General features: G+C 35.5%; 1 protein-coding gene across 3 annotated transcripts in view; it reads right to left on the reverse strand.

Moving 5' to 3' along the window:
- Positions 1–603: 603 nt before the first annotated feature.
- The window catches only part of LOC116349787 (receptor-type tyrosine-protein phosphatase zeta), a 38,765-nt gene continuing 18,639 nt past the window's right edge, over positions 604–20,729 (reverse strand). For 2 of the 3 annotated variants that reach the window (XM_031781379.1, XM_031781380.1), the window contains exons 2-7: positions 17,073–17,125; positions 4,976–5,497; positions 2,904–4,892; positions 2,242–2,838; positions 1,871–2,054; positions 604–1,509 (exon numbers count right to left, since the gene is read on the reverse strand). In XM_031781379.1, the coding sequence (XP_031637239.1) occupies positions 1,459–1,509; positions 1,871–2,054; positions 2,242–2,838; positions 2,904–4,892; positions 4,976–5,418 (3,264 nt within the window). In that variant the 5' untranslated portion in view covers positions 5,419–5,497; positions 17,073–17,125 and the 3' untranslated portion in view covers positions 604–1,458. Of the gene's footprint in view, positions 1,510–1,870; positions 2,055–2,241; positions 2,839–2,903; positions 4,893–4,975; positions 5,498–8,882; positions 9,055–17,072; positions 17,126–20,729 lie in introns of those variants that run through there. The other variant, XM_031781382.1, reaches the window with a different exon arrangement.

Below are 20,729 nucleotides of genomic sequence, written 5' to 3' on the forward strand. Positions count from 1 at the left end.
ATGTTCATATAAAAAAATGTATGGGCAAGTTGCAGTTTTATTTTGACAAATTTCTTGAGGTCAAGAATATTCTAGTCGGTTCAAGTGAACAATGTTTTTTATCGAATTAAATAAAGCCAAAATTTATTGAAGGCCAGTTTTTGTTATTTTATATTGAATCCAGTCTCTTTTAATTGAAAGAAGTTCTGCAAATGTGAACTTCAAAATCTGTCCTTTGATTCGCCAAAAAATCCGTTTTTTCACAGAACTAAAAAAATTGTATAGAATGCTTAGTTTTTTTATCGATTTTATATCCGGACGGATAGTTGCATAGATGTTATCGCAATGCGAGCCCATAGGTGGGCGGAGGTTTTGATAGAGTTCTGTGTTTGGCCCCTTTCCGTTTAAGTCTTCGGTAAGTCTTCGGGATTTACCCCGGTCTAAAAAACGAAAAGATTTTTTTGTTGGTCAACCCATCTCTCCCTATGAAACCTGCCAAAAAACGACGAAAAAATAAACGCCAAAAAATATTCATTTCATATTTATTTTCGATTATTCGGTTAAAGTATTATTCAAATACTTCTCCAGTGTGGCTGGAATAAAAAATAATTTCACTACATAAACTTCGGTTCATGGAATGTTTGAATATCATTGTTCATTGATAATTTTATATAATAATACGTTTAAAAAAAAAATATCATTGATTTTGAGTGGAATGGTCTTGATCAATAGTTGCTAAATATTTACACAAAAAAAACTCCGAATTTCATATCGACTGCGATACTGTTTTAAATATTTTCGGTTTAGCTCAATTCATGGAAACATTCTAATAAATTCGACTAAATTTACACGTTACGTATAGCATAATTTGGCATTGGGCTCATGCCCTTTTATGCCACTCTTTGACTAATAAACCTTTCCTTAACACCTATTCAATGTGATGCAATTTTCTCTAACGCACGCGTATTCTGTGTGTTCTCGATGCAGCTGCACGTCAAATCGACCAATATCAAGCCAATTTTTGTTTCAGATACTAGTTCTCTCTAGATTAACTAAATAACTTGCCAATGGGAATAGCTAATAATTTTACAGTATTTACAAGCTGCAATGATATGGGCGAGCAAGCCAATTTTTATCACAATATATGGTCCCAAAATCTTAGCACTACTTGAAATATACTCAATTGAGTTTTTTTTTACATTTTTCATTATTACAGATGTGATCCTTAAACTATGCAAATTATATTTTGGTTTCTTTTGCAATAAATTTACTAAAAGTATAAATTTCTTTTTTGTCACAAATGACAAAGATGCCACAAAGCTTCCAAATGACCATGAATTCGTCTTGAAACTTTTTTGTCGTCATCGGATTTTTAGTTCTTCAGTTCGTTTGAGAGGGTAATTGATTAACCGCTTGGCTTCAGGAAATTGTGGAGATTGCACTCTTTGCACGAATGCCCCTTGAACACGTATGAACGACTCAATTATCATTCACTGGACCCGTTAATTTTGTTGCATACACATGAGCCACCTGAAATATAGAGACATTTTATTATATTCAAATTCAAATTTAATTGAAATTTAAAAGTAAAAAAAATTAAATTGAACAAAAGAAAAGGCACAAAACGAAGAAGTTCTTGACATTGAATGACCGAATTAAAATCGATTTTTCTTAAATTGATTTGAACCACATAAAATAATTTCTATGACATTATTTGATTTGTTTCACAGTACAGTATTTTTTTCAGCAAAAATCATTAAACTGAATGTAAGTGCAATTAGTCATTATTTAATTCCGTCTCTCATATTAATTCGATAAAATCAAAGCTTGACTTCGTTTGGCCTTAACCATTATGACCGACATAAAATGCTGATAAAAAAGTGATTCATACTTTATAGATAAATTCGTATTGCTCGCGTGTTTGAACGGCACTGGCACGACCTCTTCGAACGAAATAGACAATTTGCGGCACATCGACATTTCGTGCTGGTTGCTCAAGTGATCTAATTGCAATATCACATGCGATGATTGTTCCTGTACGACCAGTTCCCGGTGAACAGTGCACTGTCAACGGTCTGAAAATTTTTCAAGAAATTTATTAATTTAATAAGATTAATAAATTTTAAATTAATTTAAAATAAGAGAAAAATGATTTCCAGAAAAGATTTACAAAAGTACAAAAAAAAAAAAATCGAAAACATAGAAAAATAGGAAAAAAAATTGTCAATTTTCTGTGTAAATTTATGGTAACGATAATCTTACCCTTGAACCCGTTGCAATGATTTGGTCTTATCTGCGTTGCCATTGCCGATTTTACTATCGAGATCGCTTTCTGCTTGTCCACTTTTATCGCTTTGTTCTGGTGTAACCATTTTCAAGTAGCTACGCGCCTCCAACAACATAGCAATAACACTAGCTTCATCGATTGGCACACCATTCTCTGGCCATTGATACCAAAAGTGTGTAATTTCTCGCCATGTTTTTGTGCATTCATTTTTCAAATGAACCGTTGACATCGCGTATTTATCACGAACTTCACGATTTTTCAATGTGATTTGATAGTCACCGAACGTGACATGATTGTCAATTACAAACGACGATGGTAAATATTCGGCACATTTTTCAATGCCATTTTCCGTTAAATCGGTGGCCATAATAATGACGCGTGAATTTTGTTCCCAGATCATACGCCAAAAATCAATGACGGTATGCTCGAGTGGGGCTTGACAAGCAATATAGTAATGGGTTGTATCTTTGGGACCTTTTACAAAGTTTGCATTAATGTATTCGGTTTTTTCGTCGTCATCGACTTGCTTCAAATGGACACGACTCTCCGGCAGTGGTACCACATTTGCGTATCTATTCGGGAAGGGAAAAGAAAATAATTTGGAACTTTGGAAAAAGTGTAAAAAATTGACTCTTGCCTATTCTTATCCTCGCATCCAACGGGCACCTCTTCAATGCGTGCAGTTACTGTGGGAATATCTTTGAATTCTTCATTGATCGAAACGCGTTTCTGTGAGAATGTTGCCAATTGTGAAATGCTCAATGGGTTATTCTTCAGTCCAGGATCATCGAAACCGGCATTCCCAAAAGCACGTTTTGATGTTCGCATTGCACTCTTCCGTCTTACACTGTTGTACACCGAAATATTATCCAAACTGTATGCGTCCAGGCCAATCGGTCGGCATCTTTGACCGTAGGTCAATTGTTTTTGTCGTTTTCGCATGACCAACAAAAAACCAACGAGTAAAATCAATGTAATCACAGCAACAAGACTGATGCCAATGGCAATCATTGCGTTTACATCGGCCGGTTCGCCGATTTCACCTTGTGCCACACCTTCGGTGTGCTCTGGTGGCAGTGATTCTGGTGTAACGGTATCGGTTTCTGGTGGTGATTTTGGTTGCACCGAAACGAAGGTAGTGGTTTGCAGCAGTGGTGCGTCGGTTGATTCATTGACTGGGAGTACTGTTGTCGTTACACTTCGTTCCGTTGTTGATGTCGAACTGAAAATCGGTTCACGTACTTTTCCATCATTGATGACTTTTTGATTTATTTCGGTTGAATTTGCTTTTGTGGTGATTGGTTTCGTTGGATGAACGAATACCTTTGTTATTTCGGGAGTTGTTGACTCGATTTCGACCATGGGCGTTGTATTCGAATTGATTGAAAAAGATTGATTTGATTGAATCGATTCGGTAGGTTGAACAGGTACCACATTTTCAATGTACTCGTGATGCACTTTATTCTCATCTTCTTTGGGTGAACTAACATAAATTGTCGTTGGAACGTCTGTTGTTTCGGTTGTCGGGATCATTGCTGTTGCTGTTGTTGTTTCTACGACCAAATTTTCTTTAGTTTTCACCGTTGGAATGTGACTTAAGGTCGTCGTGTCATTTGGCATCACAGTTTCTACTTCGATCGTTGTGGTTGGTTCATCCTCTTCGGTCGTTGTATAGACATCTTTTTCCGTCGCGGGTTCTGTCACATTTTCAGTCACTCTTTCCGTACTTTCTTCAGCTTTTGAACGTTCGGTCGAATTTAACACTGATGGACTTACACCAGATGGAGTTGAGCTAATGCCAGCTGCCGTGGATCCGTCAACGATTTTCGGATGTTCTTCCTTCAATTCCGTGACCTTCGTGGTTTGCATCACATCCGTAACTTTTGTCTTTGGAATTTCAGTTGGTTGCTCTTTGTCCACCGCCTGTTTGGATTCATCAAATTCGGTTGTTTTAATTTTTGGCGTCACCGAATTTGTGGGTCGATGCGATGATGACGAGGACTGTAATGAGCTCAACGAATTATCGTCAGAAACATCGGAAATTTGACTCGAGTTTGATTTTTGTAATTGTGTTTCATGTTCTTCGCCGTCTTTTTGTGCGGCTGCCGACTCAGATGAATGGCTACTTTCGGCCACTTCTTCACTGTCCAATTTTCCATTAACCGATTTAATGCCCAACGTCACATTATTATGATGTACTTCACCAACGGTCTTCAGATTCGACCACGATGCATCGGGATTGTGAGCCGTTGATGGTGATGACGTCTCGAGTTTTTCACTTAAAAATTTTGCACGTTTTTCCGTCATCTCTGGCATTGAAATTGATGAAATTCGCGATGGAATTTTTTCGGTCGCCGCAATTTTTGGCGATTGTACAATTGTCGATAGAATCGATGCGGTTGACTGACTTACCGGCACTGTACTGACTTCGATGTCAGCAGCAACCGTGCGTTCGGTTGATCGTGCAAATGTTGTGTCAAGTCTCTTTGGTTTTTCGGAAGGATTTGATGGTTGAGTTCGAGTTGATTGAATTTCTTTGTTTTCGTCATCCTTCAATGAAACAGCGGCTATTCGAGCTATTGGCTTTGCAACTGGCTCTGACTTATCGCTAAGTTTTGATGGCAATCTGAAAATAATTCGAATAAATTAGATTGAGATTTGTTGTCAAAAGAACACTGTTTCGCTTCACAGTGTGGGGTCTCTACTCACTTATTTTCTACGGAATCGTCTTGACTAATTTCTTTGGTAAAATTCGCTTTTTGTAAATTGGTGACCGTTTGATTGGTGCCATTGATCGATGCTATTGTCTCGTTGACCGTTTGATTGGTGCTATTGGTGTTGCCGGTAAAATTTTGTTCAATGCCATTATTTACATCGGTTGTGCTTGTCACTTTTATTTCCGGCGTGTTATTTACATCATTATTGTCATTTCCATTATTTGTCACCTCTATGCCACTGTGAATGCCTTCGGCATCAGTCTCGGATGCTTCATCAATTTCTGGTTGTGGATTCGATTCGTTGCCATTCGAAACAACACTTCCGTCGTGTCGTTTTTTAATCAAATGACCGTCAGACATGCAAATTAACGATAATAGTGCCAGTGCCATCAATTGACGGCACATTGATTTTGTGAAAAATCGATCCATCATCATGGTTCTTGGAATAAACGTTTGAATACTTTTTAGCAAAAAGTATTGTATCCAATTGGAGATCCCGCAGTCCGATGTTATACTGGAAGATAGGAAAAAGATTTTTTTTTTTAATAAATTCAATGTAGGAAATCTAGTAGGAAATAATAGTGAAAAATTCGGAAAAAATTATTAAAAAATGTCTTTCTCCAAAGCCACGGCAAAGAAAAAGATTGGTTCATTGCTTTTTCAATAAATCGATTCAATTGATTGCCAGTTAATTGAAGATTTCAATGTCAATCGGCATCATTAATCGAACAACACATGATTCATTATGCAATAAATTATTATTGCATTATTTATTAGGAATTGGAGCAACAACAACTAAACTTTTACACAATAAAGCAGAATATAATGAATATCTCTTGACAAGAGACTCTTGTATATGTAAACATTTTATAATAATCGATTCAAATGTTGGAAAAAGTTTCGAGTTCATGGCAGTCATTGAAACAGACTTGATCATTCCAAGTGAAATTGAAAGAATAAGAAGAATATGGATAATGAACCGTTTAGCGCTGTAAATACTTTCCCCTTACCAACTGACTTATAACACAAACGTTTTGTGAGTGTAAAAATAGCTTATGACACTGATAACATGTTGGACTACACTGTAACTTGTGTTGATTTTGCCATCTCTTTATATCACAAGCTCATTCAAAATTCGAGAGGCAGCAAGAAACAACAAATTAGTAGACAAAATGGCAAAAATAGGCATTTATTTTATTTAAAATCATTTCAAATAAATAATAAAATCATTTAAAATGAATAATTGTATGAGTAAATATCAAAGTGTCTGTAAAATTTTTGAACTTTTGTCCTTGAAGGTATTTAGACGCGGCTTTGAATTCAGACTTAAATCGTCTGGCTTTAGAGTACATAATTTTATATGGCAGTGCCAGTCTCGACAACCGTTTTAACCATTCAATTTCAATTATTCAACGCTTAAATTTAATCAAATACATCGTGAAGAATTGCGATACAAGCTAGCTCTTTGTGTTCGACAGACACTTTTTCTAATCTAATAAAAAGCTAATTGAAGTATTTTCAACATTTGTCAAATCCGATTCTTTTCGGAGCAAAATTTTGATGTTTCTATACTTCATGTAGTACGTCTCTGTAGAGAAGGTTTTTCAGAACAATATATCTATTGAATAAATCGAGAAGAGAGTATGTTATTCAGCGCTTATAGTTGAGTAATGTCTGAATAAAAACATACTCTCCTCTCGATGTTTTGAATAGATTTGTGAGAAGGACAACTTCCAGCTACTCAGAGCACTGGAGACAGTGGATTTTTTTAAATTTTAATATTTTGCTCATCAGTCATCACTAAGGTATTCCGCTTCTACAGTGAATCTAATATTTTTGGTAGACAAAATTTTGCATGACACACTCCACTCACACGCCATTCGTATATGAATCCTATGTTAGTGGAGAGTTTCTCTGCTTACTTTGCTTGTTATTTTGTCTATCAAAAAAATAAGATTCACTGTATATATATGTGACATCAATATGCAATTCTTCCGATTGAACTGCTGCTGAAGGTCGCCACCAATTTGAATCTATAAAAAGTGTCGGTGTATTAAATTGCTGCTTAACTGTCGAATTTATGTTCGGATGTGTCAGATTTATGCGCTTTGCTATCATTAATCTCTCCTCAATTTAAAAACCGTCTAATTTAAATTACTCGCTTTATATTCGCCGTTTGAATAAACTAAAATGGTGTGTGTGGTAGTAGAAACTATTTGTTGTTTACATATTCATTAAACTTGGCCAAATGACGTCGACGTATTTAAATGACGTCTCAATTGAATATGGATTTTTTTCTCGTCCAATAATGTTATACTTGCACTTGAAATAAGTTGATTGAAATGCGAGAACTAGGGGATCGGATCTCGATCAGAAAATAGCGAATTATTCGATATTTTGTGAATTTCATGCGAAATGATTTGTAAGCGATGGGCCAGTAAAGTTGTGATTTAAAAAACAATTCGCAAACAAAACGCTATGAACGTGAGACAATTCGCAAAATTTGTATGTTTTGTATGTATCAAATTGTGAACGCTTGTAAACGAGCCAAGTGAATAGCGGCGACGCACGAAAACGAAATGAGTGAATAGCGACAACGAACGAAAGAAAAAATGTTATCCGTTGCCGCTATTCACTCACTTCGTTTTCTTGCGTCGCCGCTATTCACTTGGTTCGTTTGCAAGCGTATATTTATATAGTTTGATTGTGATAACTTTTTGCGATTAGCTTGCGAATTGTATGCGAATTTCTTGAATTATTTTACCAAAATGACGACTTTATCATACAACTAATAAATTTTGTCCATTCGCGAATAGATCATTTCCCCTAGTGCGAGAAGATGTTGAATTACATGATATCAAAGCGTGACCAAGATGTTGTTCAAAACAAACAATTCGGAGTGTTTTCAAAACCCGGATCTCGATATTTTTAAATTGTCACGTTACTCGAATCCCAAACAAAAACTAGTTTAAAACGCGTTTACCGGTGGGGGGATTTTTTGCCTGTTTACTGTCACGTGCCGACAAAAAACATGAGATTATTGAGCGATGATAACCATAACTGTTGAAAAAAAACGTCCAATTTGTTTATTTCACTATATAAATGTGTCGAAAATACAAAAAAAAAAGAATGTATGAACTCAAAGTGCTTTTTTGTCATTGTCCGATTAGAAGGAGATGAGACGTGAACAAAAACATATGAAAATGATAATAACGACGGGTCGACACGAGAAGCGTATAAATGTCAATCAAGCGTCTGTAATTTTTAACATTCCACATATTAATGACTATTTTTAGATACGTTTTTTCATCGTCCAGTGGATTTTATTATTATTGATAATGTATGCCGCGAGACTTTTTTCGACGCGTTGATGATAATCAATATGGTTTTTGAATTTCAACCCGATTTTTTAACTTTTTTTGCTTTGTCCCCGAAAAGTGTCTCTTTTTACATTATTTTAAGTGCCTTTCTCTCTCATTTTTTTCCACAGGTTTGAAATTGCAAAAATGATGCCTTGAAATTTAATGAAAACGTGAACATTTTTTAATCGAATATAAATGATTTTTTTGATTTAATTTTTTTTCTTTCAGTTTCAAATTTAATTGGACTTTAATTGCAGTTCATCGAAAAAAAAATGAAAATTAAGTTTTTTCCATGAAAATTATGAAATTTTCGTTTCTAATTTTTTTAAACGAGTTCATTAAAGTTAAAAGAAGACTATATTCGACAGCGAACGTCGTACAACGAATTTTGAAAATTATAATTGCTTAACATTTACACTGAAACTTCTGATTTCACCGGAATTCGATCTGATTAAAAATTCAAATTATTTCGAATTGAATGGAATTTGGCCGTTTCATGAATTCATGAATTTTGAAACATTTTTTTGTGGTGCTTACATAATAATTTTGAGGTGCGTCGTTTTCAATATAAGAAGACTGGAATTTTAATTCGATGATTTCATGTTCGAAAATCACATTCAGATGTTTAATTCGCCATTTTTTTGCAAATCAATTCAGTTTTTGTTTTCACAGCGTTAATTGACACTTCTCATTTGTATTCAGAATTCTCGACTCATCAATCACTTGAACGTTCTCTTTGTTCGTCAACATTTTTTAAATCTGAAATTTTCCACATATATATCAAAATATCAATGCAATGTTGAATTTTTCAATTGAATGACTTGCAAATAGATCGTGTGTGTGCGAATGTTAAAGACTCGACGTGCTTTAAACGAGTTCAAAATGGTTTCGGAATTCGAAGAATGTAAACGATGATATTTGAAAAAAGGTAAATCCACTTTCGAATTCACGAATTTTAGCGAATAATTATCCAAGCGATCGATAATAAAATGATTAACAATGGGTAACAATGTTCACGTTTCGCTCAGTTCTCGGCGGCGCGTACATTTTTCGTTCCATATCGCAGTAAACAAGTCACGATTTGTGATTGTCTTGAATTGAAATGAAGATCTGCGCGCTCGCGCGTACTTCGCACATTGGTACGAAATTTGAATGTTAACGACGTGTATACACAATTTACGATTTAAAATAGTTGTATTCATTAGATTATATTTGGATTGGTTACGCCGAGAACCGTTGAAAGTCGTCTATTTTTCGCGGATTCATGACAATAACAAAGCCCACAGAGGGTGTTATTCGATCGAATGTCGAATCAAAACAAAGAAACACTCTGTGTGTTTTGCTGACTATGAATGAGGCTCTGGTTTATTCTCTGCACTCTCGGCAAGCGAAGAAATGTCTTTTGACAGTGATTTATGTCTCGCATTAAAACAGAATTCAAATGATGTGTGTTGTTGAGTTGATTTGCTTTATTGAATTAGCGCGATTGTTCAAATTGAATGACCGACACAGCATTCGTTTATTGCGCTTCAAATGCAACCGACGAAAATGGTTGTCGTTGATTTAATTAAGCGATGGAACTGCCATGCACCAAATTGAATTCGATTAAATTAAATTTGACTTGATTTTCGCTCCACACATGATAAAATTTCGAGAATCTTCATCGCACAGTTTACCAATTCATTTTTAACCAATTGACGTTTTATCACTATTACATTTTCGCACATGATTATGATTACATCAAATTGAACGACCGGGCATGATTTGTGTGGAAAATTTCAAATCAAAAAAGCATTAACCGTCTTTACACGGGGTTTTTATTAAAGAACACTCGAGCATTTCAACATGTAATCTTATTAGCTTAACAAATCATGCAGAATTTGTGTTACTTTGACCTTTTAATAAGCACGAAATGAATAAAAACTGTGATCAGGCAACAGAATTTATGGCATTTTCATTAGTTGACTTTTAAAAAGTCACTTTTCAAAGACTTTTCGAGGCTTAAGATAAAACCATTTACAACATAGCGCATTTAATAAATGGACCGCTGTCGGTCTCAGTGTCGGTCGAGCATGACTTTTTATTTATGAAAATTGTGCAACCTTTTTGATCAGATTTCGAAGCGTTTCGAAGTTTGATGAAGTTTTTAGAGATTTTTCTGCTTCGATTTTTGTTCAGACCTTTGTTAGATCGTTTTTCAGTTTCGAACTATTTTTAAAGTTCGAACGGACTTCGGTTCCAAACAATTTTTCGAAGACAATTCAAAGTTTCCAGTCCCTGGTTGCAACGGTTTTCAATCTCTTTTGAGCAATTCGGTGCATTTTCTATTTCTTGTATTTTATGGTGCGGTCAAGACCCGGATCTTATCTTCATGACAAAGTCGAGGTTGTCCCATTTTCTGCATGGCTCTTAAGAAAATACAGTGCAAAATGTGGAAAATGTCAAAAATGCACATTTGATTTTGATCAAACACTGGTTTAAAGGTTCGAGCAAAATACGTGACGAAAACCAAGCGGTACCACCATTGCATTATTAATTTGATGAAGGTTCAATCATACATGATTAAAACTGTAAAAGTTTGCATTAAGTCATTATCTGTGCATTGCATTCACACTCAAACCTTGTAACCTACCGAATGTTCGTGTTCACACTGCATAATTCTTACTATTTCTCTCTACCTCCCTCTTTCCAAAGCTCTGGTTAGTGTTATAACCAAGTTTAAGCGAATTGCATGTCACAATCGATGTTTTGAATCTTTGCGAATGTCATGACGTGAAAAAAAGTATGTTGAAACCGCAGCTAAATTGCTGCATGCCATATTACATTCAAACAGAGTGACAAAAAGTTGATTTTCACTGCAACCATAAGTAAATGAAGAAGTAATTTGGAGTTATTTTCATGTTGTTAGTTTTTTTTACATCACGACGTGACGACTTAACTAAAAGTCAATTTTATTTAACTAAAACTCGTAATTCACAGAAAAGCAAACATTTTTTTCTGTGACCTTGGTACTGTGACATCGATATAAATTTAATATTACGTTTGCTCGTTATTTCTAAAAACCACGAAAGTCATTTAAATGCGATGTGCGATAAAACTCGGGTTAATTAAGACTTTGTCCTTCTTCGCGTCGAAATTAATGGAAAATTTTATCATTGTTTGTTATTGAAAGTTTAATTTTCAAAAAAATGATGATAAAAAATTGATATTTTTTTGTATTTTCTGTACTTTATTAAGCTACCTATAAAATTCTACCGAAAAATGGTGTCGATTAGTGTGTTTGATTGCTAGGAACCAACGGTGTTTATTGTGGAAGGTCCGACAGAGCAATGAATCGGTGTGTGATTTTACAAAAAATTTAACACCATGGAACCATGTCTGGTTATTATTTTACATAACAAGCGTACAACGGGATTGGAATTAACACATTCGAAACGGCGTATTTATCGAATGCGGAACTTATTCAAACAACCAAAAAAACACGAAAACAATTGAATTCTTTCATCTTCCTCCGGACAAAATGTGCAATTACAACAATTGATTTGTATATATTGTATGACGCTAGCGGCGATAGCACTTTCGATTTTTTTTTTGCGTCTCTTCATTCAAAATCGCCACACACTCACGTTTGCTTTGAAATTCTTTCACGGTTTTCTTTGCCGTTGTTATTATTTATTATATACTTTCGATTTCGTCAAACAATTGAAACCGGACTCTGGATACGAAAGTTCGATTCAATGACAATGGTTTTTGATGTATCTGGACAACTTTTACTTTTCATTTCTACAAATTGTGTGTTTTTGCATAAAACGTATTCAAATGTGCGTATTCAAATGATACATTGTTATGGTCAGCTCACCGATTAGTTGTAAGAATTGCCAAGCTTAAATTGATGACTATCGAGCTCAAATTGCGATTTGATGACAAAATCACGAACCTACTGCGGAAGACTTGAATATGGCGATTTTGAGTTGGAAAACTTGAAAGATGATTGAGCCACGCAGCTAGAGAACGTGAAAGAGTAAGAGAACTCTCTCAAGTATTCAAAGAGAGAGAGAGAGACGAAACGAAAAGATTAGATTTGAAATCATGTGCTCAACGGAAGGTAGACAATGACAAATGAAGATTGAAGAGTTTCAGCGGTCCGGTATAATGACATAAAACGACAGAGATCAATTTGACCAAAATGGTGAGTCAAACTAAGCTTCGTTTTGGGTAGGTCTATCATAGACTGTTTATGAGATCACCAATGGTTGGTTCAATAATGACGATGATTCAATAAAAATAGAATGGTGATTGGAGTTTTTGAGTAGAAAAAATGAATTCTTTTGAAAGAAACTTCCGATGAATATCGAATATCAAGAATTTTATTGAAAAATTCGTTTTATTTAGCTGAAGTTTGAGTTTTTAGAGACACGATTCCAAAAACAAATCGAAAATTTAAGAAAAAACCCAAAAATTTAAGAAAATTGAAAATCGGAAGGGGTCTATCGCCAAAAAACGAGTGCCATGGAAAAATACAAATCTCCCAATCCATACTCTTTAAGCTCTTTTATAGTTTTATATGTGGCGATTCGAATTATCGACAGTGGGTCATTTGAAATGGGTTACTTCAGCACGGTGTACTGTAAAAAATGGATCATCAAAAATCAATTACTTGTTCATCAGTTCTCAAGAGAGATAATCTTCTTTCGAATATTTTCGAAGGTATTCCTCGGATCGCCTTGTGTATTGATACATTTTTCAATGAAAAACCATGTTTGGAGAACGAATAATCGCGTGGCGCCTGTATTTCCATCATTTTAATCATGGCTACCAATTGTCTGCGACTGACTTAATTCTTCATTTGCCTGAATTGCCAGTATCATTGACACTAATTACAGTTAAAGTCCGGCCTATGTTCATTATTCATTTGAAATGACATAAAATACCAACGGCACTTGTTGCCAGCAGCTATACCATACACCATGTGTTCTATTATTTGTGTATGTAATGTGTACCATTCTAGACTACCAGCCGCAACCACAATTCAGCCTACTTTTATTCAAAAATGTATTCACATAACGTTTAGCATGCTGTTTAATGTTTTCAACAAGTGTCAAACAAGAAAAAAAAACTGACGAAGAATTATGGCAATTTCCGAAATTGCTCAATCATTAGAAGTGTAAACAAAGGTGTAATATTTTGTCGGTAAAGAAAACAGTAGCAACGACTAAACGACAATTCCAGCAACAATAGAAAATAATAATAATAATACAGGAGTACAAACTTGAGAAGTAAAAACAATAATAACGAGTACGAAAGAGTTCATGTTTTTTCGTGTGAAAAACAAAGGCCCGAAAATGTTAGTTTATTGCCACGGAATAAAAGTACATGTATGCATACAGATAAGTCGGCACTCCATGAACCACATATATATATTGAATTATTGTTATTGGAATTATTTATTACAAGTTCGAATAACAAATTCAGTTCAACAAACTGGATGAGGTTGATTGAAACAAAGCGATGTGTGAGGCGACAAACGTTAATTGCTTCGCTCTATTTTTATCGAGCCCATCGGTGAACTAATTCATACATTGAAATTGTAAGTAAAATCCAATTAAGTGCAGTTGTGCTGGAATGTGCCATGACGCCCGGCGACGGTATAAATTGGTTCAGATTGAGAAACCCGATAGAGTTTCGAGTTAAATGGCATGAGATTCAGTGGAGAGCGAAATTGATACAATTCTCTCTGTCTCAATCGCACTTAAATCTAGTTACAATCCAACAATGTTTATATAATGCCATTATTGCACATTTATTTCAACAACAAAACATACACACACATACTTCTTTCTACATCTTTCCATCAAATGAACCTTTAAGATAATTTTAATCGCAAACATAACTACTTTTTAACCGTTTTTAATGTGCATGGACTTTCATATCGCTAAGTTTCACTTTTGTCAACCGTTTTATATGTTGTCGTCGTGCCCGTCGTCAAAAGCCGTTTTTCGATGTTGTTGTTTTTGTGTCGACGACGAGATTTAATTATCATTTGCGAGTGAATTATGGATAGACAACTACATTTTAGAGGCAAAACAAACGAGAGACGATAAGACTATGGAAAGTACGTGCCGTCGTTTTCAGTCACAAACATTTATTTGCGCATTTATCAACCGAGCACTTTATTCTGTGAATGATCACCGATTAACTTCTAATTCACATTTTGATTCTAATTGAATTAAAACCCCCATTTTTTTGTTGTTCTCCAATTTTATTGAGAGGCGAAAAAAAATCCCAAAATGCGGAAGTGTAAAAAAAAAGCGGAAAAAACCTTCAATATATTCTGTCATTTTTGATTGTGTACCGAAACAGTGATAATAAAAGTTACGCAAAATCATCATCGGTGTAATTCTGTGTAGTGCGATATATTTCCGTTTGTAACACACTGAATTGTAATTGTAAATCATGTGAGCGCGGAAACATATGAGCGAAAAAATATAGAAGAATACGAAAACGTAAACAAAGAAGAAGAGAAAAAAAAACGCAAATTCACATCTCAATGAAATGCGATGCGGGTATTGTTTTGAGTCGATGTTCGTGTGTTATCGTTCATGCTACGAAACGAAGACAGTTTGTTTATTATTATTTGTTTTCGGTTCGGTTGAATGCGATAACGGCCACCAAGTCTAGTAAATTTCTAGCGGAGAAAGAGAAACAACATCGTCGCTCCATTCATTAATGGAAAAAAAGAAACATGTTTGAAAACTTATGATGCAATGTAACCAATAAAGTTCCGATATGCATCGTTAATCCGATTCCGACTGCAATTTTCTTTGTTTCATTCTTCAATGTGGCATACATAAAAGACATTGCAAAAAAAACCCGATAAGAATCAAGTGGATGGCACCCAAAATGGCAATTCCACATATTTGGAAGCGCTTAAACCGTCATCGTTTGAGAATGTATCAACCAGCTATATATATCGAACAATAATTACTCAACAGGTTTTTGTTCGGAGGCGACCGTGAATGTGACGTTGAACCCAATATTTGATTCAATACCGTAGTTCGGAATCTAACTATTCGTGAGTTGCTGCCACTGTTTTTTTATTTTGTTGCTGTAATTTTATGGTATTACATTGTCGATTTCTTCACAATTCTTTCATGCGTTCAGGGAAATACATAAATGAAACAATGAACAATCAACCATTCTCACAGCACCACATTTCATGCATCAATAGTTGCGATTGTTTAAAATGGAATACATTTTAGTTTGTGTTTTTTTATATAGAATATTTGATTTGAATAGTGAGGGACAGAACAAATTCTCACTAGAAAATAATGAAAAATTGGAGGAAAAAATGTCAAGTCCAACAACGATTGAATTTATGCTATTTATGGATCACACACAAACAAACGACTCAATGGCTAATTGAGAGACAAAAACGGTTTGCCATTCAGACATTGGCATTTTTGGAATGTTGAAATGGACTTACGGACGCAATTACGTCAATGGGTCACATTTTTTTGGTTTTTTCGTGGAATGTTTGAATTGGTGCTTTGTAGCAAGTTTTGTATCGAGTGGTTTGGAATTGAGAAGGAATTTTGGGGCGATGAGTGAAGTGGTAGCTTTTGTAATATTCATTCAAGAGTCGAATGACGCAATGGATTTTTACGGCAAACGGTGACAAATGACATTTTTTTGTAATTTTTTTCACTTTTCGCCCATTTTTTGATTTATTTCGACCAAAAGAGTTTTTTTACCGCTCTTTTCTCGATTTTTTAAACTTTTTTTTTTTCAAAAATATTTTAAACGTTCTCGATTTTTATTCATTGATTTTTACTATTTTGGGCCTCTTTAACTTTTTTTTGTCTCTTTCGACATTTTTCTTTATTTTTCAACTGAACCACGGCTCGTTTTCTATTGTGCTTTCCAGCTCTTCTTCTCTCTTCATCTTTCTATAGACTTCTCTTTCCTTTCAATATTTAAAATGTTGCACTAGAAAAATGGCTTAACTCGTTGAAAATCGTTTTTAACCTACTAAAAAGGCACCTTGACTGAAATTTCGGCTCTCGCCCTACAAATTATTCGATCGTTATCTTCTTTTGATACTTGCTCATCGTTCCAAATCTTTCCTTTCATTGCCACTTCACTCGATTCCATTGCCCACCTTCGAAAAGTTTGCAAAGCATATTGATTACGTGTAGTACTACGAATTGAGTCCCTTGTCTCTCTCGAAACAAATGCGGTGATTGTATGGTACTGCCACATGTTTTATGATTAATGAATCATGCAAAAATTGTACATTGTGTCTTAAATAATTTTGCATAAATCAGAATCAACAACAAAGTCTTTGATACAAAGAGTATTAGATGGCTTCATCCAGGTCATGCGATGAAGATGATTCACAATTTTTTGTTGTTCGTTCCATTCAATGCACAATACTATATCATTTTAGTGAATAGAATGACATCATTTTAGTGAGCTGTCGTTTCTCTCAAACAATACGTACAAAAACATCGATCGAAAAGCGATAATTTCCGTAGTATAACGGCATACTGTTTCTAATTGGAGATTCAATTTTGCATGATTTTAAATGAAAAATGGAGCAAAAAATCGTGCTCATTTTTTGTGGAATTGATTTTCATATGGCCGCACAGACGATTGAAAACAATCAGTCACCTCGAAGCTATTTCAATCAGATGATCAGTCGTGTTGTTACACTTGAAATTTGCTTACCTGCGTGATTTGGTTGGTTGCCCAGACTACCGTGATTATCTCATCGAAGCAATCTGGAAAGAAAAGAGCAAGCATTAATTAAATACGTGAAAAAATGTTTAATGTTTAATATTAATGGGCAAAGAGAAACAAAATGCCGCCGCCGATACACGAAGATGGAAGTAATGATTGGACAATTTTAAAAATTTCCAGCTGATTGCTACATATTATCATTTCAATCTTCTTTATGTAATGCCGTGGTGTCGATCACTCGATTGCAAACCGATTAGAAATTCACCGTTTTAAGCAGTGAGAATTTTAAAGTGGGTTTTTTTGACACGAAAGATATAAAAAATAACTTAAGTTCGTAAGTCTAACTTTTTCGCACTGTTTCCAAATTTCTTTTTTACCCAATGACATTCAATGAAGATTCAGTTATATGCTAGGGGCTTTCTACTATTCACGAATGGCAATTTATTCGCAAAATATAAACATTTTCGTATTCATACGTAAAATATACGAAATAAAGTATATTCATTCGCATCAACATCTATGAAAATTCGTATATTTCATTCGAAACCATTCGCGAATGCCGCATACTGTTTGCGAGATGCGTGATCATTTGCTTCCATTCGCAAAATATGTATGAAACATTCGCTCACATATACAACATTCGTATAAGTCGGAACCCCCTAGGTTATATGGAAAGATTTTGAACTAATTCAATAACTACCAAATTCTAATTTTTGACTTCTAACCAGCTTCTAACCAGGGGTTGGATTAACCCCCCTGGAGGACAGATTTGGGAATTACACCTTTACAAATTTTCTTTTTTTGAGGAAAATATTCCTTCGATTTGCTAGGGATTTTCGCGAAAAAAGTGAAGACCTTTTTTAGCTCTTCACTTTCTGAAGCGGGAGAAAATATTCAATTTTGCTTGGGTTTTTTGGGCCAAATGCTCAGTTGGGTTCTAGGAATTCACGCCATTGTCGGTAGAAAGTCTTTGCTCGTTTGAGTTTTAAGAATTCACACTATTGGTGGAAGAAGGTCTTTGGTCAATTGAACATTAAGCAAAGAAATCACATCAGAGCCCCTGTAGCCGAGTGGCATCTTAACTTAACGGGCGTCTTGCAATAGGTTAATAAACCTGAGCAACGAGAAACTATGAATATTACTGGAACGTAGACCTAGTATGCTCATCGTCCAAATCCAAGAAATCCAAGTAAGGAGCAGTGACCGGTTCGCGCATATTTCTATGCTTGCCTAAATACGCTAGGTAGCATAGATATGCCAAGCATAGCCGCAAACGCAACCGACGCATCGCCGTTCACTCTATATGAACAATACACATGTTCGTTTATGCAGACGACCGTGCGCATACAATATAGCTCGAATCGAATGGCGACGGGTGCGTTGCGGCTTACGTCTCCGCTATGCTTAGCATAGCTATCAGGCATAGAAATATGCGCGAACCGGTCACTGGTAAGGAGCGAATTTATAATTTGATTTTAGATTATTTATTCTAACTGGTGTATTTGTATGACAGTTACAGAATGAGGTTATGTGCAACACCTTAACCCTTATTTAATTGAAGTAAGTATTTAACTTATGTAAGTACTACTATACTATACGGTTATAACCTTTATTTAATTTGATTTCCTTGAAATGCAACTCCAAATAATAAATCACAAATATTTCAAATTTTCAAGTGATTTCAATTTCATTCAGTTTCATTTAATTAACATTGAGCATCAATTCATTTGATGTTTTAATGTTGTGTGTTGAATTTAATTCATATTAATACCGAGAATGACAGGATTTTGGTTGAAATAGTGTAAAAAAATATGGAATAAAGGAATGGTAATATGAATTTTCAGTAGTTTCTCTTCTCTGACATCAATTTTCCAGCTGTAACGCTGGAGCAAAACGGTCCATCCGGTTTTTCGCTGGATATTTTCCATCCAACGCCCGCGCTTGCCTTCAAAAGGTCAACATCGTCAATGTTATCCATTTTGAAGCATAGCTCTCGCAGCATACAATTGTCCATAAAAGCCATCGCACCATCAAACGACAGCTCATGACGAAAGTTCATTTCTTGAAGCGATGGAAGAGCTTCAATAATTCCTGTCACCGTTTCTTCATCTGGCCCATCGAAAAACCAGCCGATCAAATCGAATTTGAAAATGGATGCGTGCTGGTTAAGGAAGTCTGCGATTTTTGCCGTTTCATCGCGAAATTCCATGGACAATTCTCGCAAGCAACTAGACACGATTGGAATCTTGATGGGCAAAGTGTGGGCAGCACTAATCTTGATGGGCAGCACTTTGAGACCCGCAAAATTAGCCACGTTGTCGCCAAAATCAGTGAAATCCTTTTCACAACAGCAAATTTCCAGATGTTCGAGTGACCGAAGGAATTCGGTTGTGTAGCTGGCGCAACTGTGGATTCAACTTTAATATATTGGTGGTTGATTTGATTGACGGTTGAGTTGGTATCGGTCCGATACACTTGGGCGAAGCTTCGACTTGAATAAGCTTCAAGAAGCGCATCTTCGGAAAGCGGTCATTCAATCGCATCGATTTCCCTTGCAAAAAGCTAGATGTGATGCAAACGACTTCAGCGTTGGTAAATGCATTCCGCATACCAGTGAAATCGCTTTTGGACATTTTGGCAATTGCAATTTCAGTCACTGATTCAGAGCAGTGCTGATTTGCATACGGAACCAGCTCTCCTGTGTTCACGACCAGGTTTGAGATGACGTTGCCAAAGCTTCGTAATAGTTGATATGGATTATTGCATGCATATGCGATTCGTTGAGCTAAATTTCCGTTCAATTCAATTTTGGAAAATTGTGAATCAACGAGCACTTTTGAATGTCTTCCAACAAATTTACGCTCAAATGCCAATACCGCTGCTGCATTCAATTGCTTGTTCGTATGTGCGATGTTCAAAAGGTCTATGATGCCTAAGTACAGGAATATGCTTTCAAGGCAGTCATTGTTTACGCCCGTTAGTTGCATTGCGGATGGTTTCTGTGTGGATGGTTTTGGGCGCTTGGTATTCTGGTCATGGTGCGTGACTCGCTGCCCTTTTCTTTGTGAGTTCTCCATTTCGGCTGGGACTGACTCGTTTCGATGGACCTGACCTTGTCTGTTTGTCAAAGAAATACAAACAAGTTTTTTAGTGATAATGAATGTGAAATGTTGTTGAGATGAAACACACTGGTCAGTAGAGCAGAAGATGTACGAATTTTTTAGACGCTGGGTTAAAAGGCTTTGCAGATTGATCCACCACAACATTTTTTTTTATTTGTTCGGTACTCCGGATGGTAGTTAGTAGTTTTTGTGATATATTTATTTTGGTGTCGTTTGAAAGTAGTCCATTTTTAATCAAAACACTGTGTAACCTCCTACACATTATCATGATAAACTCGAATCTGATGCTGGTTTTGCGATAATATAAATTTGTGATGCACTTTAGCTACAGATACTTGTAAAAATGTTCAAAAATAGCGAGCCATGTATCATATCGAAATGATCAATATAAAAACAGTCGTATTTTGCGCTAAGTGTCTTTTGAATTCAATCTCTGCCGATCTCGATAAAAACCGTTAAAACTTCGTGAAAAGTAAAAAAATCGCCTTCTTTTTCATGAATAACACATAATTTCCTCGGAATT

The sequence above is a fragment of the Contarinia nasturtii genome, unplaced genomic scaffold, assembly GCF_009176525.2.
Source record: "Contarinia nasturtii isolate CC-2019 unplaced genomic scaffold, AAFC_CNas_1.1 Cnas_scaffold_3116, whole genome shotgun sequence".
NCBI classification, from domain to species: Eukaryota; Metazoa; Arthropoda; class Insecta; order Diptera; family Cecidomyiidae; genus Contarinia; species Contarinia nasturtii.